General features: G+C 43.4%; 1 protein-coding gene across 1 annotated transcript in view; it reads left to right on the top strand.

Annotated features, from left to right (window-relative positions):
• KIAA1549 (KIAA1549 ortholog) overlaps positions 1-25,969 on the top strand; it is a 185,278-nt gene that overhangs the window by 110,150 nt on the left and 49,159 nt on the right. Inside the window, exons 12-14 of the mRNA XM_029599771.1 lie at positions 5,094-5,299; positions 15,010-15,233; positions 24,822-24,966. Coding sequence (XP_029455631.1) covers positions 5,094-5,299; positions 15,010-15,233; positions 24,822-24,966 — 575 coding nt within the window. The remainder of the gene's footprint in view (positions 1-5,093; positions 5,300-15,009; positions 15,234-24,821; positions 24,967-25,969) is intronic.

Genomic DNA, 25,969 nt, shown 5'->3' with positions numbered 1-25,969 from the left:
ATAGGCAATCATATCAGAACCAACTGGGTGGGGGAATTCCATTTGCGGTGGGCAGATACCACCATGCGATACCTGGGAATTTTACTTACAAGGGAGCCTACGAAAATACATGAAGTAAATATCTCCCCGTTAATTCGGAATATGAGTCACAAATTGAAATTATGGGGTAAATTGCCGCTCTCCCTAAAGGGGAAAATTGCGTTGCTCAAAATGTTGGATCTGCCGCGATGGCTATATGTGTTACAACAACTTCCCTTGTGGTTAACAAAGAAAGAGATTGATAGAGTGAATCAAGAAATCAGGGCTTATCTATGGGGGGGTCAAAAAGCTAGACTGCTCCTAAAGACTTTGCAGCTGACTATAGAACAGGGGGGGCTGACCTGTCCTAATTGGCGACACTATAATTTGGCGTGCATGCTACATCATATTCAGGACTGGTTGGAGAATACCGGGAAATACACGCCTCGCCAGTTTCTGCTGAGCTGGTTGCATCCATTTAGTCCAGAAACTTTGATTCAACTCCCCGGGTCCCAAGTGCCGACAGCCTATAAACGCCGCATGATTATAGAAGCAGGGAGGAAAGCGTGGAGATGCCTATGTCTTCAAAAATTATGTTTAGGTGGCACTCTTACGCCATTTCTTACGTTATGGGGAAATCCCATGTTTGTCAGTGGTCTAACGAGTGGGGTGTTTAAGAGGTGGTGTTCTAGGGGGGTTCGGCACCTCTTCCAGCTGTTTGCCCCGTGCTCTGGGATTATGTGGTCCTTTCAGGAGATGCGGGCCGTATATGAGATTCCGACACAAGATTTTTTTGCTTATCTGCAAGTTAGACATTATGTACAAGCAGTGTTTGGAACTTATCAGTTGCACACGAGGTGGGAATCTCTCCGAGCCTTTTTTGGGCTGCGAAAGCGGAAGGGACACTCCTGCTCTTCGTTATCCCAAGCATTAAGAGAGATCCCCGTCATGACAGGGCAATTGGAGATTCAAAACAAATGGGTACGTGTGGCAAACGTGTATTTGGCTCTTGAGGAGATAGGGGAAATACTAGTGAAAAGTGTTAAAGTGTCAGAAAATGTACTTCTCCAAGAAATAGGGTTTAAAATATTACACTGTATATATGTGTCACAGGCCCAAAGATATGTGGCAAAGTTATGTGACTCTCCTGTATGTATTAAATGTGGGGGGGCACAGGGAACGTTTGTGCATGGAATGTGGGAATGTCCTAATATTGAGTGTTTTTGGGGGGAGGTGCTGAAAAGTCTAGGAATGTGGCTTCAAGTCTTGATTCCCAGAGACATCAAGGTATGTTTATTTCGGCTGCCTAATACCCAGACATTGCAGGACTTATCGGGTAATGATTGGGCCTTCCTGGAAAAAGCCCTAATAATTGCAGCCCAGATAATTCTTTGTCAGTGGATTTCCTCGGAGAGTCCTACATGGGGGCAATGGCACGCACGGCTACTAGCCCTACTGCAACACGAAATGTGGACAGCTCAGATGACCTCACCAGCTCGGAAGGCAACGTGCTCGGCTATATGGCACAGATTCTGGTGGACCTTGTCGGAAGCGAAGCGAGAGATACTTTTTACCACCATAGGATATAAATATCGCCAATCCAGGGCGGGGAGGAATCCTTCAACTGACTAACCAGCGACAAGTTGGAGCCTAGCTGAAGGGGTAGGCCGGCTCTATCTTGGGTGGCCCTGTAGGCACTCTTTATGGCCTAGATGAAGAACGGCAAACCTGTGGCAAAATCCTAGTACATGGGTACTGACTATATATATGCAGACAGAGATTGGCTATCTAGAGTATTTGGTGTCTTGGTAAAAGGTGTGGTGGGTATGGGATGAGAGGGGAGGGTGGGGTTGGGATGAGGATGGGGGGGGGAGCGGGTTTGGTATGATGATATGTGTATTGGTACGGTAGAAAAATGTTAAAATTTCAATAAAGAAAGGTTACAAAAAAAAAAAAAAATGAGTGATCTATCAGGAAGATAATTCAAGAAAAGCCATGTCCGATAGGTCAGTGGCACGACCAGAGTTGGCCACGTATGTTGTGACTAACTCTGAATATTGGAGTTAGCTGCTTAAGTTAAGCAGCGAGCTCTGCTCCGTTTCGGCAGTTCACACGTACATGCACACATGCCTCGGGGACTTTATAGTATATGTGTAAAACTGATAGTATGCGTGCATAAGTCGAACCATTTTTTTTGGGCCTATTTTCCATCATAAATTCCTCAACTTATACACGGGTATATACAGTATTCATATTGGTCTGTGAGAACGAGAATATTGGCCTCCTGATGTTTCAGTGTTGCAATCTTTGAATGTATTACAAGTTCGAATGTTTATTTTTTTTCTTGATGAATCGTAACTTACATTTGTAGAACAGCGTGATGTCCATATCAAATTATTGTTGATAGCTAACAAAATTAAAAACTACCTGTAAAAAATTAACTATCTTTAAATCATGATGCTGCTGGCAACTCTCTCACAACCTCACTCTTGAGCCATAACCGAAATGCCCAGTTTCTCACGATGCCATACCGATTGCTGCTGAGTTTGACTGCTTAGGTAGAATTGTATGAAACTTCCTGCTCCTTGTCAATACCTCTCTCTGCCAGGGCCAACTAGGGGCTGCTGAAGCTGCTCCTCTCAGGGCCAATAATGCCTCCTTTCACCGGTGGCTACATTTGCAGTTGCTGCTGTGGTGTGTTCCTGCTGACCAAATCTCTCTGCTAGTTGAGTTAAATCTGGTGTTTTTTAGGTTAGAGTTTTTATTTTGTATATTTTTAGAATTGGTTAATGAGATGTTTTTTTTTATTTTAGTTTTGTTTGTTATAGTGTGTGTTTATCTTTAACTGTAAATTGCTTCAGACAGTTTTTAGAAGGATGGTGGGGCAGTATGTAAATAAAAGTCAACTGCATGGGTGTTGGTGCAATCAACTGTCTGTGGGAATGGGATTGAGGATGGTAAAGTACAGTGGCTGAGAGGGTCCTGAACAAAAACACAAAGAGGGTGTGAGACTGAAAGAAGCTGAAAAGGAAAGAGGAAAAGGTCTGGAGGGAAATAGTATGGAGGGCTAGAGAGAATCTAGAAGGGAGGGGAGGGAGCAATAGAGACTTCATGAAGGAAAAGAAGTGACACTGGAGGAGAGGAAAAAGGAAAGAGTGGGAGAATGATTTTATTATCATACAGGCCAATTCAGTAAAACATGCGGGAGAGCCGGCGCTCTGAGTTGAGCATCCGCTCTTCCGATCTGCGCCCAGGCACCTCTCCTGGGTGCGCGATTCTGTATTCAAATTAGGCCGCACACTAACGAGGTGCTAGGGACACTAGCGCGTCCCTAGTGCCACCTTATTAGCAGAAGCGGCGGCTGTTAGCGGGTCCGACAACTGATGCTTAATTTTACCGGCATCGGTTTTCTAACCCGCTGACAGCCACGGGTTCGGAAAACAGATGCTGGCAAAATTGAGCTTCCGTTTTTGAACCCGCCAACCAGCAGGCAGATATTTATTTTTATTTTTTTTTGTTTTTTATTTTTGGTGCCTCCGACTTAATATTGCTATGATATTGTCGGAGGTTGTACAGAAAAGCATTTTTTTTTCTGCTTTTCTGTACACTTTTTCCGGTGCTTTCGAATGTTAATGCCTGCCCTTGGGCAGGCATTAATTTCTGAAAGTAAAATGTGCGGCTTGGCCTTACAGTATAATGGGTAATAATAGCACGTCTAAAACACGCGGCCAAAAGGGGGCTAAACGGTGTGCTCGGCCGAGCACACCATTCTATATCGGCCTGTTAAATGGGGACAGGAAAGTAATAAAAGAATAAATGAAAATATTTAGATGAATGTAGCAAGAGGTTAAAACATGTTCATTGTATTAAAGGAAGATAATTGAAACTCGAAAGATTTTCAGTAAATGTGACTTTCATTTTGGAGGTGATTCTCAAAATGGGCTTTTGAAAATCGCCTTCTTTAGGCAATGCACGACATATACATTTATGCAGATATGCTGCAAAATTGCCACAGAATCTTGCTGTGTGGCTGAAGTGTAAACTTTGCCACAGAAACTACCAGTGATATCTAGGACAGGAGGAAGGCAATTTTCAGAAGCCTTTTACCCAGTTAAATAGCAGGTTGCCTGGATAAAAGGACTTTTGGAAAATTGCCCACACTTCCACACAGCTAAAGGTTTGCACGTTGGTCCGCCGTGTATGTACCTTTACCCGCATTGTGCGATGACAATGAAGATGCAAATCTCTGTGGGTAGTATTTCCCAGGGTAGTTCTCAAAGGGAAAGTATGCTTATTCTTTCCCTTTGAAAATTGGTTTCAGGCCCATGGGTTAAAAGTATCTGCTGACTGAATCTGTGCGGGCAGATATGAAAATTTCCCCATATAGGAAAACTGCTTGGGATCACAGTTAGCACCCGTGATCCTTATAATCTCATCCTTATAATCTCATCCTCGCCAATCCTTATCTCCAACTACACCATGATTAACCATCTCCATTATTGTTTACATGTTTGAATTAATAACCTGTCCTTTCTCTTCTTTCTCTGCCAAGTTCCAATCTCCCTGTTATATGTAACTGCATTTTCCGCACCATTGTTTTTAGTTTATGTTTACGATGCACCCCTGTTGTATGTGAACCAGCATGATGGGACTGCGTTCTCGAATGCCGGTATATAAAAACCCAAAATAAATAAATAAATAAATAAATAATCTGTTCACATGCAAACAGGAAAACCTAGCACACACAAGAAAATGAAAATAGGATTGTGTTTCAAAGAATACTGCACACAAATTTGTACACTACGTTGGCATACGATAACTTTTTTTGCGCACACAGGCCACCCAAAATATTAGCGGGAACATTGGTTAGCGCCTCTCGCAGTTTTTATGCATTTATTTCATAACTTATTTGCAGATTATTTCTCTTTGATTGCCCCCCCCCTTCCACCCCTTCCCCAGAATACATTTGGGATGTGATTCGGATTTAATCTGAACTGGTTTGCACTGATGTATTGTTTCCAGGATGTTTTGAATTGTCTCAAGGCATCTTTACATTTTTCTTCTCCTCCTTTCAGGGCCGTCCCCTGCCGGAGGTGGGCATGAACAGCACTCCTCTGCCTCCATCTTTGAGCACGTGGACAGGGTGTCCCGCACGTCAGAGGCCAGCAGACGGATCCCGAGCAAGATTCAGTTGATTGCCATGCAGCCCATCACGGCACCTGCTCTTCAGAACCTGGCTATATTGGACCGAGAAGCGGAGACCAACCAAATTAACAGAGAAGTATGTGAAAAATCAATTGTATAATAATGTCTGTCCTTGCCCTCCTCAATCTCCTTACCTATTCCCTCTCACCCTCCTCCCCTCTACTCTCTCTCTCACTCCTACCTCACCATACCCATTCTGTTTTCTTCCCTTCTTGTGCCCCCTTCATTCACCTGAGCCTCTTATACAGCATGAAAAGCCCAGGTGAAAGAAGAGGTGGAAGGGGACATGAGGTGGGGAATGAGAGGGAGAAGTAGTGGCGGGAGGAGTGAGAATAGAGGAGGGTGGATAGGAATGGGTAAAGAAATTGGGGAGGCAGAAGTGGAGCTGTGGGTGAAGAGTTGGAAGGGGGCATGCGTGGAAAAAAGCATCTTTGTTTTCTTTTATTGTTTTAGCACTTACTAAATGAAAGAAATGAATGAGATTGTGAGTGTGTGTGGCATTTTGTATTGGAAACATAAAATGAAATCACAAATTTCTTTGTTGTTTCCATGCTGTTTTCAAACAGCACGTCCCTAGAGAGAGAGGGAGAAGAGGTGAGAACAGAGGTGCTTGATTTGAGTTGGTGAGAATCAGAGAGAGAGTACAGATGTACAGAGGAGAGAAAAGGAGAAGTAGTGATGGGGTAAATGCAAGAGACAATACAGACTATGGCATTAGAGGTACAGAAGAGAAAAAGTATGCAAACATAAGAGAATGGAGCAAGAGAGAATTGAAGTACAGAGTGTGAAAAGACTTACATGATAGCGCTAAAGAGAGTTGATAGTAAAAAAAAAGTAAGTGAAATGAAGACAAGTATTTAAAGTGTGCAGTAGAAAATAATGAAAAAAAAAAGAAATGCAAGGAAGAGTTGAGAGGAATCTTAAAATCTTAAAAACTTAAAAGAAAGACTATACAAGAGATCAAGAGGATGGAGACATTGTAGAGAATGAATTAAGATAAAAAGAATCAGAGCTTCAAACACCAGAGAGGGGTTGGGATAGGACTAAAAGGATGTTTTAAGAACTTAGATTCTGTTTTGACATTTTGACTGGTATATGCATTAAAAACAAAATTAGATTTATACAGCAGTAGCAGTACATACGTAGGTGAATGGCAGGAAAACAATCAAGTTTAGCCATCCTCTGCTGAATCTTTTTCCTCTTGTTTAGATCCCGTATTTCAAAGTTTTTGGTTTTTTTTAAGCCTAAGGCATTCTTACACTAACAAAACTGTTGTGTGGCACACCAGCCATGCAACAGGCATTACGAACAGAGAAGACTCCTGGACATCAGAAAAGCTAGGGAAGCACTGAAAACTCCTCCTGTTTGTCTTCCAAATTATAAAACAAAGGGAGAGGGGCAGAGACACACATGAACCTGTCACAATGGTGCAGTGCTGCAGTGGCTCTTGAAATTAACTGACACCACTGTGTGACATCAGGCCGCTTTGGTGGCTCCCCTACACCACGAGCTTTAAGCTGGAAGGATTATGTGTGTGTGTGTATGTATGTTTATGTATATATGTATATATATATATATATATATATATATATATATATATGTAGATAGATAGAGAGACAGACAGACAGACACATGCAGATAATTGCTGCTGGTGTTGTTCCTCCATGTGTGAATTTCTCCCACCATTTCCAGAACTACTCTGGCACTGGAGGATGAAGTGCAAGCTGCATCGGTGGGATACCTACAGCATCTGAACGCTTTTCAGTTACACTCCCTTGGCTTCAGCTACAATTTGGTCTCGCTGTCATGCAGAGAGGGGTTTCTCCTCGGGGTTCCCTTCCTCACATCTGCTGCCTGCTTTCTGCTTCTTTCTCTCCAGTCTCAGCTGTCTTTTATCCAGGGCACATTGCCCGCGTACCCCAGCTTCTCACCCTTCTCATGCTCTTGCTCCTTCCACTCTGTGTTGCCTGTGGATTCCTTCTTCTTCTCAGCTTTTTGCTATGGATGAACTCCTCCTCCTCCTTCTGTCCCATCCCCTCAGTTCCTCACTGCAGGAAGACCTCCCTATACTTGCATCCAGGAGAAGGCAGAAGATGGCTTGGTTAGTTACTTTGGCTGCTGCTGGAGGTGATGCCTGTGGCTGCCAGAACTCTGCCATTGCTGCTGCTTCCAGCACTTCCTATCTCATTTTCACCCTCACCATCTCACTTGACTTAGGGATGATAGAGAGGATGGAAGGACTTGAAGGAGGTAGCTCAGAATGGGTATGCTGTGTCTGATGTGTGGCTGCATAAAGTGGGGACCTCCCTCTGTGTCTTGCTTATTGCCTGTTAATTCCCACAATACAGGGGGGTCATGGTTTTGCAAAATTGAAAGGAGACGAGGAGTAGTGTGTGGCGAAAGATGAAGACATATCAGAAATATTAAACAAATACTTTATTTTGGTGTTCATTAAAGAAAACCCTGGAGGAGGACCGTTGCTAGTTGGCAAGATTGCGGATGGGATTGGGGTGGGACTAGCAAAACTGAAAGTGGAAAGGGCCATGGGGTTGGATGAGATACATCTCAGCATTCTAAGGTAGCTCAGAGAGGTGCTAGCAGGTCTGCCGAAGGACCTGTTCAATAGATCTTTAGACGCAAGAGTGGTATTGTATGATTGGAGAAGGGAGGTTCTGATCCAGCCTCACAAAGATGATAGCAGAAAGCAGGCTGGTTAGCCTTACCTCTGGTGTGAGAATTTAATGGAAAGACTGCTGAAGGAAAGGATAATGAACTATCTACAATCCAGTAGGTTGGTGGACCCAAGCCAACTTAGTTTCATCAGAGGAAGGTGATATCAAATTAATCTGATTTTTCTTTTGATTAATTGACTAGAAAATTAGGTCAAAGAAGAGCACTCAGCGTGGTTTACTTGAATTTCAGCAAAACCTTTGATATGGTCCCACATAGCAAGCTCATGAATAAAATGAGAAGCCTGGGAATAGATGCCAAGATGGTAAAATGGATTACTAATTAGAAGCCTGACAGGAGATGCATGTTATAGTAAATGGAACCTACGCTGAAGTAGAGTGCCTAATGGATCAGTTCTGGAACCGGTTCTGTTCAATATCTTTGTGAGTGATATTGTGGAGGAGTTAAAAGGAAAAGGTTGTGTTTTTGTGGCTGACAAAAAGATCTGCAACAGAGTAGACACACCTGAAGGAGCAGAGAGACTGAGAAGCGATTTAAGATAGTTTGAAGAGTGGTTGAAGATTTGGCAGTTGGGATTCAGTGCCAAGAAGTACAGAGACCTGCATTTGGGGTGCAGTAATCCAAAGAAGCTGTATGGGATAGGGATGTGTCTTTGTTTTAAACATATTAATAAAATGTGATAAATGAGGCCATTTTTGGTTTGTTCCGAATGAAATGAATCGAAATTAGCCTCCAATGAAAATACCAAATACACTTTGGATTTTGTTGTATTTGGCTAATTTAAAAGAAAAACAGGCCTCCAGCGGGTCCAAGCCTTGGCCTGACACCAGGGCCTGACTCGAGGCTGGGTCCCATCGCCAAAATCTAGGCTTGAGGCACAGACATAGGTTTAAGCCTGAATCCTAGGCCAAAGCCCAACAAAGAGTCCCGTTGTTGAGGCCAGGTCCCATCACCGAGGCCTGGGCTTAGGACCAGGCCCAATGCCAAGGCTGGGTACCATCGCTGCTTGGGCCTAGGTTTGGTGTCGGAGGCCTGGTCCGAAGCCAGGTTGTGTCACTCAGGACCAAGCCTTCTGCCATCTTCTGTTGACTAAAAATGATACTGTCCACCTAATAGGCACATCACAGTGACACCACTGCAGCACCTTCCTCCTGAGCGGATGGCACCACTTTGATGTATGATGCCGTATACTCGGGAGGATGGCACCCCAGTAGCACTGCATCATTTGGGCAGACGGCATAATTTTTAGTTGACAGAAGAAGAAAGAAGACAGTGGTATGCCTGGTTCTGGTCCTCAGTGACAGGACATGGCCTTAGGCTGTGCTCTGGAGTCAGGCCCGGGCCTCAGTGACGGTACCTGAGGTTGGACCTGGGTCTAGGCCTATTTTTCTGTCACACTGAAGACAATGGAGTCTATGGATTGCTTCACTCACTGATTTCAGTATAACATTTAAAAAAAGAAAAATGACACAACAAACCAACATTTTTTTTGGTTTGAGATGAACCTGAAAAAATGACTGTGACCCACAAAATGAATGAATGAACCAAAACAATTTTTTTTTATACTGCACGCCCATAGCATGTGATGTGCATGGACCTAGTCAAAGACTTTAGAATGGTAGTGGCTGAAGGTAGTAAAGCAATGTGACAAGGAAGTGGCTATAGCCAAAGGGATTCTGGGCTGTATAGGGAAAGGTATAATCTTTGGTAAGGTCTCACATGGAGTACTGTGTTCAGTTCTGGAGACCATATCTCAAAAATAATAGAGACAAGATGGAAGCAAATCAGAGTAAGCCAATCAAAAAGGTGTGTGGTCTGCACTGGAAAACCTATGACAAGAGACTGGAGGACTTGAATATATTTACGCTGGAGAAAAAGAGGGACACTGGAGATACGATACAGACTTTTAAAAATCAAACCTTTTCTGATGAAAAAGAAACTGTAGAACTAGGAGTCACGATATCAAACTCTTAAGGGGATAGATTCAGGAACAATGTCAGGAAAGGGTAGCGGACGCATTGAATGTGCTCCCAGAAGAGTTGGTGAGGACAAGAATGGTAATGGAGTTCCAAAGAGCATGGGATGAACACTGTGGATCCCTAGAGGCTAGAGGATGGAAATTAAGAAATGGGATAAGTTATGTTAACTTTAGCTGTAACATTTCTGTATGGAGGTAATCTGCATGGAATGGCAGTTACTACCCTAAGATTGTTCTTAGTTGCTTTGGAATAAGCTTCCCTTGTGCATCAAGCTGAAATCTAATTACCTTATGTTTCAGAAGAAGGTAAAAACCTGGCTGTTTTCATCTTAATGTAGTAATAGTGGAGGTTCTGCTCTGATATGTATTGATGGCATTTGTTAATTTTATATGTTAATTTTTGTACGGCTGCTGTTTATTTGTATTGTTGCTGATGATAGTTGATATCCTTAAGTGATCATTTTAGCATCGGGAAGGTGATTTAAAATGCTTTTAAATAAATAAGCAACTTGCAAGGCAGACTTGCATTTACTGTGTTCTCAAAAAGGAGCTCCTACACATTTGAGAGCCATCGCTGGTCTACCATTTTATTTTATTTATTCTGTATATTACTTTGGCAACACATGTAAAATTGTCATGCCAATAAAGTTATTCTAATCTGTCTCTCATGCCAATAAAGTTATTCTAATCTGTCTCTCATTGCTACAAGGTGCTGAGAGCAAAGTCCAGGGGCTTGCCTGCACCAAAGCATCAGGCATCGTTGACTTTTCTGCTGCACATCTGGTCAGATCTGATGACACACGTGTTGGAGAACACTGATTTAGATCAAGCTACTCTGTGCCTGATAAATTACCGTACAAGACGAATTTCTTAATTTAAAATCAGTGAGGTCCATTTTCAGCCACTGAGCAGCTCAGCTAGATAGCCAGATAAACATATCCAGTCGTGCCGCTCAATATACCCGGCTATCTTAAAGTTAGTTGATTATGTCTAACCGGCTAACTTTAGGACAGCCCTACAGCCCACGCAGAGTTAGCGGCTAACTCTGCTCTGCATGGAAACTTCTCCTGCCTGCCTCTGAATTCCCTCAACTTATGCTGCTGAAATCTAGCCACATAATGAATTATGTGGTTAGAATTTAGCCTTTTATGGCTTTCAATATCGCCGGGTAGCCATTTAGACGGATAACTTTTCAGTTATCTGCCTAAATAGCTTTTGAATATCAACCTCATTGTGTGTGTGTGTGTGTGTGTGTGTATTTGTGTGTGTGTTAGGGGGTTATGATATTTAAAGGTGCAAAAAAAAATTGTTTTTTGACATGGTTAAAATTCCCATATCCTATTAACTGAAAGTGTATTTGTAACTGTCACTTGAAAATCTCAGGCTGAGCTAAATGCGACGGGTTCCAGCTATTGTGAGTGCTGTGTGTCAATATTTTCCTCATCCGTGGTGGCTGTGTCACTGTCTCCCTCTTAGGATCCACCTTGCTGGGAGTGCCCTCTGCTGAAGCAAAGGAGCAGTACAGTCTGTATCCATGCTTTGCTGCATGACTTCGAGTCCAACCTTGAAAACATTTTTATCAGGAAGAAAAACGAATACAGATGTGAAAGGAAACCATATTGCATAAAATGTTTTAGTCCTATACTCTTAATCTTTGGATGCCTGATCAAAATTTTTTTGGACTAGCCATATTCACGGTAAATTTAAAGTGAGCCCGTGTGTTCCCATACACTTGCATATTGGTGCAAATGGGAGGATATGCTGGAAATTTTAAATGTGCACGCACTTGCGATCATATGTTTTAAAATACACCAACCGCGCATAAGTATGCTTCTAATTCTAATTCTACATTGTTATTATATTATAGTTGTTGTATTTATTGATTTTTGTTATGCTTTTCAGTATTATCCATACTTCCTGTTAATTGTATACGTCTGTTACTTGTAAGGGCTCTGCCCAAAAGTTATTTGTTTTATGTAAACCGATACGATGTGCGAACGGCTATCGGTATAGAAGAGACTTTAAATAAATAAATAAATAAATAATTTTAAGAGGACACTTAAGCACAGCTAGTGTGCGTGTGTCTTCATAGGACTTTGTCAGCTTTTATGTGCATATGTCAGCAAATTGTAAAACATTCTCATGCGAGGCACATTTCCAGTTTACTATTTATTCCACCGGTTTGCCCAGTCAGGGGCAGATTCCCGATGACGGACCAGCCTGGAGATTTGCCGACCCGGCCGGCCCCGGAGATACCACGTGGTCTGCCGAGCACGGCTCTGTCACAGCCGCGCTCGGCAGACCACGAGACTAGAGCGACCTGCCCACCGGGGGATGCCCGATCCCCCGATAGGCCAATCCGCCCCTGTGCCCGGTTAATATTGAGGTCTTTCAGACTCCTTTGGTTCTTCATCCTGCACACTGCCCAGTTGACTCGGATCTCTCATCCTGTCCCTTAAACCATATAAGTCAACATCTACAGACTCGTTCTTCATCAGAAACAGCAATAAAGTTATGTGGATATCTTCAACGGCTAGGCCTTCTTAATGTTAGGCGGTTTATAAATGCAATAAATGCATACGTATGATACGGTTTTGGGATTTAAAATTCTGAGTTACGTGCTCTGGAATTCCCATGCCCTGCCTCCTTTATTCCTCATACGTGGATGGGTAAATACGTGTGCATTTTTGGCTTTTTTAAATCCACGTATGTGGGCATTTTTGCATGAGCAACACTTTTAAGATCAACCTTATTGATTACAAGAAGTGGTAGGATATTTAGAGGCTAATTTTCAAGAATGAATGTAACTCAGCACATAAACGCGTAAGTAGGTGCACCTAAACCTACGCCTGTATTTTATAGATTCTGCAGCATATCGCTGCCCTGAGAGTACACACATTTTTAATGCAGAGATCCATATACTTTATATACCTATTTTATAAGAAGTATGCACATATATTTTACACGTTAAATAATTGTAATGTTCACATAATCCTCAATTTATGCATTAAGGCAGGTATTTTATAAAGTTGGCTGATATATGTGTGTATCTCAATTATGAAAATACTTGAGTGTAATTCCAAGCAGCAGTTCTTAGACCTCCACCAGTTAACCCAGACCTTTCACCATCTCACCCACACAACCTCCACCCCTTGATCTAGACCTTACACCCAAAAACTGCAAAGGAGAAGTCAGATTTAATATCCGCAACTTGATTAGCAGTTTTAAAAGCGTGTGCTCATCATGTTTGATGATATATGCAGGTACTCTGTTTGTAAAATGCATAGATATACTTGTACATCCAAACCATGCCCCGGAACACCCTCAGAGCATTCTCTATGCACATACATTTCTATGCAGCAGCAACAGTACTTGCGGATAGTGCACAGAGGCTACTTACATGCAAATATGCCAATTCTACGCACGCAATTCCCATTGAAAATTACACGCTTAAAAGAAAATCCATTGAGGCAGAAGGATTTTATTGGACAGGTTCTGTTTTGTTGGTGGTTGACTTTCTCTTTGATATCTCTTTGCTCCTCTAGCAAGAGTGTTGCATTTCCATGTGCATCCATCTTCATTGCCTGTCTTATCTTTGTCATGGCCGCAACTGGTGAAATCAATGTAATGCGGTTGGTCCACTGTGGGGCATGGTGCCATGCCCAGCTAATCCTCGGTATAGGTGAGGAAAGGCAATAGTTATGAGTGCTATGTTGGTCCTTGCTTTCAATTTTCTGCCCTCTTGTACCCTTTCTTGGGCCAGATATGGATTTTTTCAGCTGCCTATTTATAAGATGTAGAACGTTAATAAAAGTGGAGGGAGGCTTGGGGTAGATTTTAAAAGGTTGCGTGCGGGCATACATGTGCGTGCGCTATCCATGCTTTGCCGCATGACTTCGAGTCCAACCTTGAAAACACGTGCAAGGGGGTGCACAATTGTGCACCTTGCGCACGCCGAGCCACGCTGCCTTCCCCCGTTCCCTCCCCCCATACCTGGCTTTCCCACCCCTTCCCCTAACCTTTCCTCCCCCTAGCCCTACTCTACCCCCCCCTCAAAAATTTTGTTTTACCTTTTGCGCCTGCTGGTACACGATCCCCGGCACAGCGGCTAATATGGCCGGCGGTGCTGGGAGCCTGACCCCCGCCCCAGGACCACCCACGCCTCCACCCCTTTTTGCAAGCCCCGGGACTTACACGTGCATAGCCCTTTTAAAATCCGGCTCATTAGGTATACATAGTTTGAGCCAAAGGAGAAAGGAACTGTCAGTAAGATAAACTGGAAGATAAATTAAGAGGCGGGCAAACTGATTTGAAGTAAATACCTGACACTGCTGCTTTCAAGTAATGGATCATCTGTGGCAAAGCAGGAACTATTTTTATATTAACTGTCCTCAACCAGGCCATTCTCTTTACTGGTTTTTATCTGGTACTCATTAAGAAGTTATCTTGCATGACTACCAGTATCACTCTTGCCAGTATGAGTCTAGGTTCTTGTTGCAAATGAAGAAACTCCCCCGAACCCCTTTGAAGAATTAGGAGAATATTATCAAAAAATGAAAAGTAATCCATACTTTCTGTTACATACTAGAGATCCCTCCTTACCTTCTGTTACAGACTAAGGGGGCCCTCTACACCAGGGGTTCTCAATCCAGTCCTCAGAACACACCTAGCCAGTCAGATTTTCAGGATATCTACAATGAATATGCATGAGAAAGATTTGCATGCATTGTCTTCATTGTAAGCAAATCTCTCTCATGCATATTCATTGTGGATATCCTGAAAACCTGACTGGCTTGGTGTATCCCAAGAACTGGTTGAAAACCCCTGCTTTATAGTTTCTGTTACAGTCTAAGGGGCCCTCCATACCTTCTAATAGACTTAGGGAATCGTCTTTCCTCATGTCACCAACCTTTGAATAACCAGACACTTTATTTCATTGTAGCAAACTCTTGTCCAGGGATTATTTTGTATAAAGTAAGTTGCTCTCCAGATACTCCATTACAAGTTAGGTTGATTTTCATTCAGTGCTGTGTTTGATGCCATGAAATATCAGTGAACCATATGCATAGCATGAATTTTGTGTTCAAGGCATTATTTTTTTATTTTTAAAACCAAAGATTCAAACAGCTTTGCGGCAGAAATCTGAGATCGAGCACCATCGCAACAAGATTCGTCTGCGTGCCAAGCGGAAGGGGCACTATGAGTTTCCAGTGATAGATGCAGTAGGAGTTGGTGACACAAAGGAGCAGCATAGAATCTACCGGAAGGCCCAGATGCAGATCGATAAGATCCTGGACCCTGGGGGCAGTGTGCCTACCGTCTTCATAGAGCCAAAGAAGAGGTACATGGGGGAAAATAAAGCTTTGGTAGTACTGTGTGTGAATGTATGTATGTATATAGATATTTTGAAAAACGTTCGCATAGATGCAATCTTTTGACCAGAGAAGCAGCATGTAAGCTTTCCTTTTCTTTAAGAGGTACCTGGCAATAAATATTGGGCCAAGCGAGAGAGAGAGAGAGAGAAGTAGAAATGCTTTTATTCAACTAATGTAGAAAAAGGAAAAGGACTTCAGAAATTTGAATTGGGTTTATATGTCTTGAAGAAGTATGGCCACTCTGCCATTATTTCTTTTTTTCCATTTTTTCTTTTCAGTTAAAGTTTTATTAAAGAAAAACAAGTTAATGAGTTTGTCAAAAATACCACCATAATACAAAAACATTTTCTAGTCAAACAGGCTGTTAGAGTTTTACATCATAAAAGTCCACCCCATCCAACCCCCCCTCCCCCCCCAAAGCAAAACAAAACAAAATCATGGGATAAAAGGAATCAAGAATAATAAAATTGTTACCACAGTTGTGCAATCACTCAACAACCAGACTCTTTCAAATCTATCTAAGGTATTATGTCTATATGCAGTAAGTTTCTCCATATGATGAGCTTTTTCCAAGCATTGACATGCTTGGAAAAAGAAAGGTGGAAAGAAGGCAAAACGATCACCGGTATGGTTAAAAGGGAAGGTGAAAGAAGCTATTTTAGCCAAAAGATCTTGAGTCAAAAATTGGAAGAAGGATCCAACAGAAAAAAATAGGATAATGCATAAACGTTGGCAAATTAAATGTAAGACATTGATAAGATAGGCTAAGAGAGAATTTGAAAAGAAGTTGCCGTAGAGGCAACAACTCACAGTAAAACCTTTTAAAAATATATCCGAAGCAGAAAGCCTGTGAGGGAGTCAGTTGGACTGTTAGATGATTGAGGGGTTAAAGGGGCAATTAGAGAAGCAGAGAGTAGAATTAAATAGGCAATTTTCTCAGTGGAAGGGAGTGACAGTAGAGTACCTCAGGGATTTGTATTGGGACACGCACTTTTCAATATATTTATAAATGATCTGGAAAGAAATACGACAAGTGAGGTAATCAAATTTGCAGATGATACAAAATTATTCAGAGTAGTTAAATCACAAGCAGATTGTGATAAATTACAGGAAGACCTTGTGAGACTGGAAAATTGGGCATCCAAATGGCAGATGAAATTTAATGTGGATAAGTGCAAGGTGATGCATATATAGTTACACAATGTTAGGTTCCATATTAGGAGCTACCACCCAAGAAAGAGATCTAGGCATCATAGTGGATAACACATTGAAATCATTGGTTCAGTGTGCTGCGGCAGTCAAAAAAGCAAACAGAATGTTGGGAATTATTAGAAAGGGAATGGGGAATAAAACAGAAAATGTCATAATGCCTCTGTATCGCTTTATGGTGAGACCGCACCTTGAATACTGTGTACAATTCTGGTTGCCACATTTCAAAAAATATTTAGTTGCAATGGAGAAGGTACAGAGAAGGGCGACCAAAATGATAAAGGGAATGGAACAGCTCCCCTATGAGGAAAGGCTAAAGAGGTTAGGACTTTTCAGCTTGGAGAAGAGACACTGAAGGGGGATATGATAGAGGTGTTTAAAATCATGGGAGGTCTAGAACAGGTAGATGTGGATCGGTTATTTACTCTTTCAGATAATAGAAAGACTAGGGGGCACTCCATGAAGTTAGCATGGGGCACATTTAAAACTAATTGGAGAAAGTTCTTTTTCACTCAACGCACAATTAAACTCTGGAATTTGTTGCCAGAGGATGTGGTTAGTGCAGATAGTGTAGCTGTGTTTAAAAAAGGATTGGATAAGTTCTTGGAGGAGAATTCCATTACCTGCTCTTAATTAAGTTGACTTAGAAAATAGCCACTGCTATTACTAGCAACAGTAGCATGGAATATTAGCTTTTGGGTACTTGCCAGATTCTTATGGCCTGGATTGGCCACTGTTGGAATCAGGATGCTGGGCTTGATGGACCCTTGGTCTGATCCAGTATGGCATGTTCTTATGCTGCCTCCAGCCCCGGAGCAAAAACTCTCTTCCAAAAAAAGGCCAGCTCAAGGTGAGCAGCTAAGAAAATCTGTCGAATAAGCATTTGGATCTTATTAGGAATTTGAGGGATGGGCAAATTCAAATGGGAATATTTAGGATCCCATGGGCAGGTAATACTAGTTATATCTGTAATCAGTCCACAAATGATAAAACAATATTTACGGCCAATTGGGCAGTCCCACCAAATGTGAAAGAAGGTACCCACAGCCATGGCAGCACTTGACTTCCATGTGAGGATAGATTTTATTAAGGCAATCAGGGTAAGATTCCAGCGAAGCAAATCTTTCTTGCCATTTTCAACCAACAAGGAAGAGACAGAATATTTACCCACAATCATGAAGCAATGATCCCAATGTGATTCAGACAAAGGCTCACTGCAATTCTTTTCCCAGACCTGAGTATGATTAGTCTTATCCAGTAGTTCCACATTGAGCCTAGCATAAATCTTAGAAATTAGCAAGTGAATACTATCCGCCTTATCGCAATAGGCCTCAAAAAGGGTTTTGCCTTTTAAGAGATCTGTCCTAACGTTCAGCTGCCCCACAAAGTATTTAACTTGAGAATAAGAGAAGAGTGCGCGAATATACACCGTGAATCTTTTTGTTTGAAATATATTCAGAGACTTTCTGTAATGATTGACGTGGGAGTGAGCCCTTTATGCTGTGGCGTAGTTGATGCAGCCTCATAGGCGAACCTACAAGGCCTACACCAACAGCAGGTGAACGCACTCTGTAGCAGGATAGGCTGGAGCTTCACCTATACCAGCTGCTTCCCCCACAGATTGAGCCCTTGGATTCTGGCAGCCGTCAGGGCTTAGGTGGCACTCTAGGGCAGTAGAGAAAGCAGGAGTCCAAGGGCATGCTGGGATGTAGACAGGCAGCAAAATGGAAGTACTGGGAGAGTCCAAGGGCGGGGCAGACAGCAAGCACACATGGTCAGGTCCAGGTAGCAGGCACTTGAGGTCAGGTCCAGAAGATCAATCAAAGTGGAAGGCAAGGCTGGAGAATCAGGAACCAGAAAAACACAGGAACAGGAATGCAGGGTAACCAGGAACACAGGAGAACAAGTATTGCATGATGGAGGACACCTGTTGCTGAGGTGTTTGAATGGAGCCTGGGACAGCCTTAAGTAGGGGAAGTCGGAGATCACGTGATGCAGTAAGGGGATCAGACGTGAGATTTCCCTTCTCGGCCTCTCTACCTCCATCCCATCCCATCTACGGCACCCCACCACCATATCATTTATATACATCGGCTCCTTAATAGCGGGGGAATCACTGATTGCAAAAATCCTGACGAATGGCCTCAAGAGCAGGGAATAAAGAGAGAGAAAAGGAGAAGGCCCGACTGCCTGAGCAGGCCCCAGAGGAAGAGAGTGGTATGCCAGCGACAAACCCGTCTGTGGCCCTGGCAGAGATACGATCAGCGGTCCGAGAGGCTTTGGGGCCCAAATTGCTTATCATTTCTCATCAGTTGACTGAATTATCTGCCTCCATCGCAGGGTTTGAATCGCGATTTACTGCCATAGAACAACGCATCTCCGATGTGCAGGACTACCACGAAGGCACCCGGACGGAGCTCGAGTGCCTTAAAGCCACGATTGCAAAACAATCTGATCGTTTGGAGGACCTTGAGAAACAGTCCCGCTGATCGAATTTGAGATTTGTTGACCTCCCAGAAACGGTGGCTGAGCGCGATCTGGCTGCCTTTTTGGAGGAGTGGCTGCCGCGTGTGTTGGAGCTCCCCCTGTCACATGGGCCCTTAAGAATTGAGTGAACCCACCAATTAGGCCCTAAACGGGATGCAGCAGCACGGCCGAGGGTCGCGATAGCAAACATTTTAAACTTTCAACATAAAAATGCGATCCTTCGAGCTGTGCGAGCTGGGAAAGTGCTGGAGTTTGAAAACAACAAGATCCTGGTCTTTCAGGATTTTTCTGCGGGCCTAAGTCAACAACGCTGAGCACTGACGCCATTCTGCAATCGTCTATATGTCCTGAACATGAGGGCAATCCTCGTGTATCCTGCGCGCCTTCGAGTACCTGCCCGTGATGGCGTCCGATGGCTTAATAATCCTGCTGAAGCCCGGGAGCTTCTGGCGACTCTTGGATACTCAACGTCTGAGGCAGCCGGAACAACGGATGCTTGAGCTTTGTGAGTTTTTTCATGGAGCGGCGGGCTGCGGGAGGATGTCGGCGCTGGTTCTGAGTAGTCTTCTGCTGTGTTTCGCTCTGCAATGTGGCGCAAGAAGCTCTCTTCAATTCGGGTGGTTTTGTTTGCTTCTTTCTCTTCCCTGCCTGGTGTTCGGAGCCTGCCTGCGATGACTTGCTTGCTGATTTACTTCCCCTCTCATTGGGAGACTTGTTCGGTGAGACAGTGCATGTGGTGCACGGGCCGGTGTCCCCTCTTCTATTGCCGGTTTGAAGCGGTGCAGGAGGGACTTGGTCCAGGCCTGCGGAGGAAGCTGGCGGGAAACCGGAGCTGGCGACTTCTCCCTCTACTTTTCTTGTTTTTCTGTGGTTCTGTTGTTCATAGTTGGGGCAGTCTGGTTTTGGAATGCTATTCTGTGCAGGTTTTTAAAAATTTTTTACTAATCTGCTCATTTTGCATATGTCGCATGTTTCAGGGCTAAAGTATGTAGTTTGGGTACAGTTTTCTATGGGGTGGTTTTATTCTTTGCCTGTTTCTACTGGGGCATTTTGTGCACTGTACAAGTTTGTTCCTGGTGGTGGTGGTGGGGGGGGGGTAGAGACATTGTTTGCATTAAAGTGATCTCCATGGTTCAGGGAATGCATTTCTCTGATTGTATGACAGGGAGGGGAGGACAGGGAGGAAGGGGGGATGGGTGGGAGAAGAGGAATTGTTGTTACTGTTAATCGAATGATATGCCGTGATGGGGGTGCATGTGTGCAGTGTCTATGTACTTCTGAATCTTGGGTTCCAGAGAGGAGTAGAGCAGGGATCTTAGCTGGGAGGATCCCTGTTTCCCAAATCATTTCATTTTTTTCCAATCATTCTGATGTTGTGGAGGTAGATGGTTAGCCAACAGGTAAGCCTGATCTCTTGGAATATATGTGGTATCAATTCTCCAATTAAGAGAACAAAAATTCTTACTCTCCTTAAAAAGAAGTCAGCTGATTTAGTATTTCTTCAGGAAATGCACCTTACTGATTTGGAACATAAAAAACTTTGTCGTAACTGGGTGGGATCGGTGCATTTTGCTTCCCCTACCACCAAGTCAGCTGGGGTCGCTGTTTTAATCCATAAACGCTTGCCTATTTCCATCAAACGAGAAATTAAGGATCCCCTGGGCAGATATATTATATTGATTGCTGAAGTATTTCATAACATGGTGGTGCTATGCAATCTATACGCTCCAAATAACCCGAATGTGGCGTTTTTTCAAACTATTCATGATCAGTTGGTGCCTTTTATGGATCAAAACATCATAGTGGGGGGCAATTTCAATACTGTTAAAGATCCTCAACTGGATAGGGGTGGAGCAGTGGGACTAGGTAGAGGTGTTTGGGGTAAACATATTACTCTTCTCGAGTGTGAGTTGGATTTAGTAGATGCATGGCGACTTTTGAATCCAACGGCGAGGCACTTTACGCACCTCTCACGTGCTCATGCCACATACTCCTACCTTGATTACATTTTACTTAGTACTGGTCTGTTTCCTAAGCTCAGGGATACAGGAATAGAGGCCATTATACTCTCTGACCACGCACCTGTTTGGGTAGACTTAACATGGTCTACTGGGATCCCCGCCATGCCGAACTGGCGATACCCTTACTATTTAGATGGGGATGTGGGCTTTCGTGAGCATCTCCAAGTTAAGTGGAAGGAGTTTGCTTCCCATAATGAGCAACATGTGAGTGATCCGGTACTTTATTGGTATACCTCTAAGGCGGTTATGCGAGGGGAGATTATCTCCTACGTGGCGCATAGGAAGAAAATGTTAGATAGAGAATTCTTGCCTTAAGCTCACAGCTCCAGTGCGCCAAGCAGAAGTTACTGCATGATAGTTCGTCTGCCCAGAGGGATCTTTACCTTTCTGTTCAACACGCCATTAACTCCCTCCTGCACCAGAGGGCAAAGAAAAGTTTGTTATATTATCAGCATCGGTTGTTCCAAATGGGGAATAAATCTGGCAAGATTTTGGCCAATTTGATTAGAGCACGGCGGGTGTACCACTTTGTGGCCGCCCTGAAATCCTCCACGGAAACTTAGTCACAGATACCCCTACCATTTTAAACACTTTTCGGGATTATTATGCCCATCTGTATACTACAGAGCACCAGGACATGGAGCGTTGCCACCGTTTCTGTGATAATATTGAGATCCCTCAAATTACAGCAGAAAAACAAGCCCAGTTGAATCAGCCGATTTCAGCGGCAGAGACCCGGCGTGCTATTTGGCGGGCGAAGCGGTATAAAGCACCAGGCCCGGATGGCTTTACGGCCGAGTATTTTAAGATCCTAACTGATCCGTTGGTCAGTCCACTCACCGCCTTTAATGCACTGATTGATAGGGGCTCTTATCCGGGACAAAGCAATGAGGCCCATATAACGTTAATTCCCAAGCCCGGGAAGGATCCACAGTCTCCTGCCTCCTACAGTCCTATATCTTTATTAAATGTGTTTCAGAAGCTGCTGGCCAAGATTTTGGCTGATCGGTTGGCCCCGATTTTTCCTTCCCTGATTCGGCCAGATCAGGTCGGTTTTGTGCAAAAAAGATATGCACTCACGAATATCCGGCGGGTATTGACGGCCATGGCATTATGCACGGTTTAAGGAGCCGTACCTGGCCATAAGTTTTGATGCAGAAAAGGCCTTTGATCGGATGGAGTGGCATCTGTTTCATGACTTAGAGATGATGAATATAACAGGCCGCTTTCAAGAGGCGATACATCTCCTCTATCGAGACCCTGTGGCAAAAATCGTGGCTAACCTATCTCGCTCTGAGAGTTTCCCTATCAGCCGGGGAACTAGACAGGGCTGTCCTTTATCTCCGATGCTATTTATATTACAACTTGAGCCCCTACTTTTGGTGATTCAGGTGGCCCGGCAGGTAAAGGGTGTCCGTCTTCAGAACAATACATTCAAATATGCGGCGTTTGCTGACATATTGGTCTTTTTAACTCAACCTGGGTCCTCTTTGCCCCCTTTTTACTGAATTTGTTTTTTTCTCTGCCCCCTTTGATGTCCCTTTTTACTGAATTAGGTTTTTTCTCTGCCAGACGAGTCGGAGGCGCTGGTATTCTCGGATGCACTGTGAGACAGATGGGAAGGCCCTTTTCCTTTGCTTTGGGCGCAGGCACACATTTGTTATTTAGGTGTATTTCTGTCCACAGAGGTATCTGAGTTATATCGCCTGAATATACCACCCTTACTGGTTTTCACTCTGGAAAGGGTTCAATGCTGGCAATCACTCCCATTATCCCTGGGTGGTCGCATACATCTTTTTAAGATGATCATTTTGCCTAAATGGCTTTGTTTTTCAAAATTTAGTACTACCGCTGAAAGTTAAAGATATTAAACAGTTGGAACAAGGATGCGGCAGTTTTTCTGGAGGGGGAAGAAATCTAGGAAAGCACTTCGTAGACTACAGGACAGATGGGGGCTGGGGAGTTTTAGTATCCCTGATTTTCGCCTGTATAGTCTGGTGAGTAATTTACGAGTGGTGAGGGAATGGTTGGTGGGGGAAAGTTTTTATACTAGTCTTCCTGCTGAGCGCACTCTCCTTGGTTCTTTGGACTTACGTTTTGCCTTACAGACCACGAGGGACAAGTTGAGTATGTCTGCACCAATAGCTAGTCTGGTTTCTCCAATTCGTCATGCCTGGTTCCATCTCATGGATTTGTTGCGGTTACCCAGGGTGTGTGCCTACTTTTTACCTCTGCAGGGTAATTTTAGATTTCTCGCCGGGTTCCTCTTCCCTAGTTTTCAAAAGCTGGGCAACACGGGGGATTACGCAATTGGGTCATATCTTGGATGACACTGGGCAGATATTCACTCCACAAAAGATGTCTGAGGTTTATGGCCTGAGAAATCTATCTGTGTTTTCTTATTTGCAACTCTCCCATTACGTTAAATCGATACCAAAGGCCAGCGTTTTGCCAACTGGATTTCACGTTATAGAGGCGTGTTTCCTGTTGGGGAAGACAAAAGCACCTTCTCTCGCGCATTACTATAAACAGTTGCGGGTGGCCACTTACAGGAATCCATGCTCGGTCTTAGCAGACCGCTGGAATAGAGAAGGAGTGTTCCGGGTAATAGAGGCGAAATTGAGTGCTTGCTTCCGCCGTATAGCGAAGATTTCTTCAAATTCATACTACCAAGAAATGCAATATAAATTTGTCTGGAGGGCGTACGTTTCCACACAACTGGCCTTCCACTCTGCCTTGGTATCGGTCAAAACATGTGGGAAGTGTAACTGAGAAGTTGGGACACTCTCTCATTTGTTTTGGGGTTGTTTGGTCATACAGCGTTTCTGGAAGCGTATTGTTTGCTATGTGGCTAGTTTGCTGGGTCTCTCCCTGCCGGTGTCTCCCCTTTTGACCCTTTTCGAATGCATTCCCCCCTTGCACATTCGAGAAGCGGGGCCTCGCATGCTATTTATGAAAGCTTGTTTTATGGGGAAAAAATTAATACTTATTCACTGGAAGCACTCTAAGGCACCCTCTTTTTCGGCCTGGCGGAACCATTGGCACCGTCTGATGCAGATGGAACAGCTGACGGCTCGAGCCTCCCCATGACAACGCCGTGCATTCCTGCAGATCTGGGATCCTTATCTCCAAGCCCTGCCTCACCGGGCACACAGTTGGATTTTGAATGATTGACCTCTCTGACCTCTCATTGACTTTTGGACTGGTTGTAGTGATTCTTGTTCTCTCGTCACAGCATGTCTTCGTTATGTTCCCATGCTTGGGTGGGGGGTGAATAATTGGGGTTTTGATACATTGGTACATTATCATGTATTGCTTCTTGCTGTGGGATGCTGAAGAAACACTGTGTCCCACCTGTTGTATGGTAATTGGTGTTATTGGAAAAAAGCAATAAAAATTGTTAAAACTAAGTAGGGGAAGTCTGAGTATGTCATCAACAAGTGCCATGGAGGACTTTCCTGCCATGGCCCCTTTAAGGCTCCATGTGTGCTTAGAGATGCCCTGGATCTTGGTGGCGTCCCAGTGGGGAGTGCCGCTTTCGGTGACGTCTGTCATCGTCGTCGTCTCTGCCACAGAAGGAACTGGCGGTGCCGGGGTTGAGTGATAACGGTTGCGGGCAAATCCCATAACCAGCGAATGTAACACTTTCAAAAATACTTTAAAAGGTGCAAAGCAAATATTGTGAATTATTTTACTCATTTTGCCCTCATATAGTGCTGAAATCATGTGTGGCACAGGGTGGGATTTGGCAGTGTTTCAACAGAACCTAAAAAGCAAAAGCAGTTAAGAAAAATGCAGATGATACATTTTGATTGCAATTTATTTATTCTTCTGTAGTTCTCGTGCAAAGCGTTCACCGAAGATGCGTCGAAGACATCAAGTGAACGGCAGCCCAGCTGATATGGAGAAGGACCGCCTTATAACGACAGACAGTGATGGAACTTACAAGAGGCCTCCTGGAGTCAATAATTCCGCATACATTGTATGTTTTAGATCTATTTGTCTATCTGTCTTTGCTCCGCTTCCAAGTTTATATCATGCCGCAGCTGTAGTCTCCAGGCTTTCTGAGCAGTTAATGACCAGCTCCTGCCCTGTAGCTTATAACTTTCCTACCTTATGTGGTATAGTCGGCATCACATAACATAAAATACAATTTTTGTAACACAATATAAAACATAAGTAAATATAAAAATGTAACACAATATAAAACATAAGTAAGTATAAAAATACAAAAAAACCCCCAAAAAACTAGAATGAAACCTATGTGAGGGATCGTGACATTATTGGTAAAAAATTAAATCTTGCTCTCCCTGTGTTACTTGATGCCACCTTTTTGTCACCTAAATCAATAATACCTGGAAAATAGCAGGAAAAACTTGAATCAAGACAAAAGTGAAAATATTCCGCTATATAAATAGGCTCATGCTATTTTTATATATTTGTATTTTTATATTTTTATATGTGATGAATGATCATCATTCAGTGCCCTTGCAACTGGTGGCTTGTTTCTGTAAGCCTTTATGGGCGCTGGGGCTTTATAATCCTAGGTCACGTTCTTCTTGTGTGCTCGCATGAGCGTTTCTATGATTGATATATTCCCCTTTTTGTTTAGAAGGGGCTATATAAGTTGCACTTATCTTTGAGTGAGTTGTCGACAATGCAGCGATTCTTGAATCTTCCGACACTGCAATGTTTCGAAGCGACTTTTTACTTCTTCTTCAGGGAACGCAAGGCTTGAAGCTGCAATGGATATATTTATTTGAGAAAGTGCGGTCAATTTACTATCAGCTTGAGGCACCAAAAACACAACCATAAATTATACCTGATAGTAAATTGCCCGCACTTTCTCAAATAAATATATTAATTGCAGCTTCCAGCCTTGCGTTCCCTGAAGAAGAAGTAAAAAGTCGCTTCGAAACATTGCAGTGTCGGAAGATTCAAGAATCACTGCATTGTCGACAACTCACTCAAAGATAAGTGCAACT

Source organism: Rhinatrema bivittatum, chromosome 4, assembly GCF_901001135.1.
Source record: "Rhinatrema bivittatum chromosome 4, aRhiBiv1.1, whole genome shotgun sequence".
Taxonomy (NCBI): domain Eukaryota; kingdom Metazoa; phylum Chordata; class Amphibia; order Gymnophiona; family Rhinatrematidae; genus Rhinatrema; species Rhinatrema bivittatum.
The sequence above is the reverse complement of the archived record's forward strand: the minus strand, read 5'-3'. Positions and strand labels throughout refer to the sequence as shown.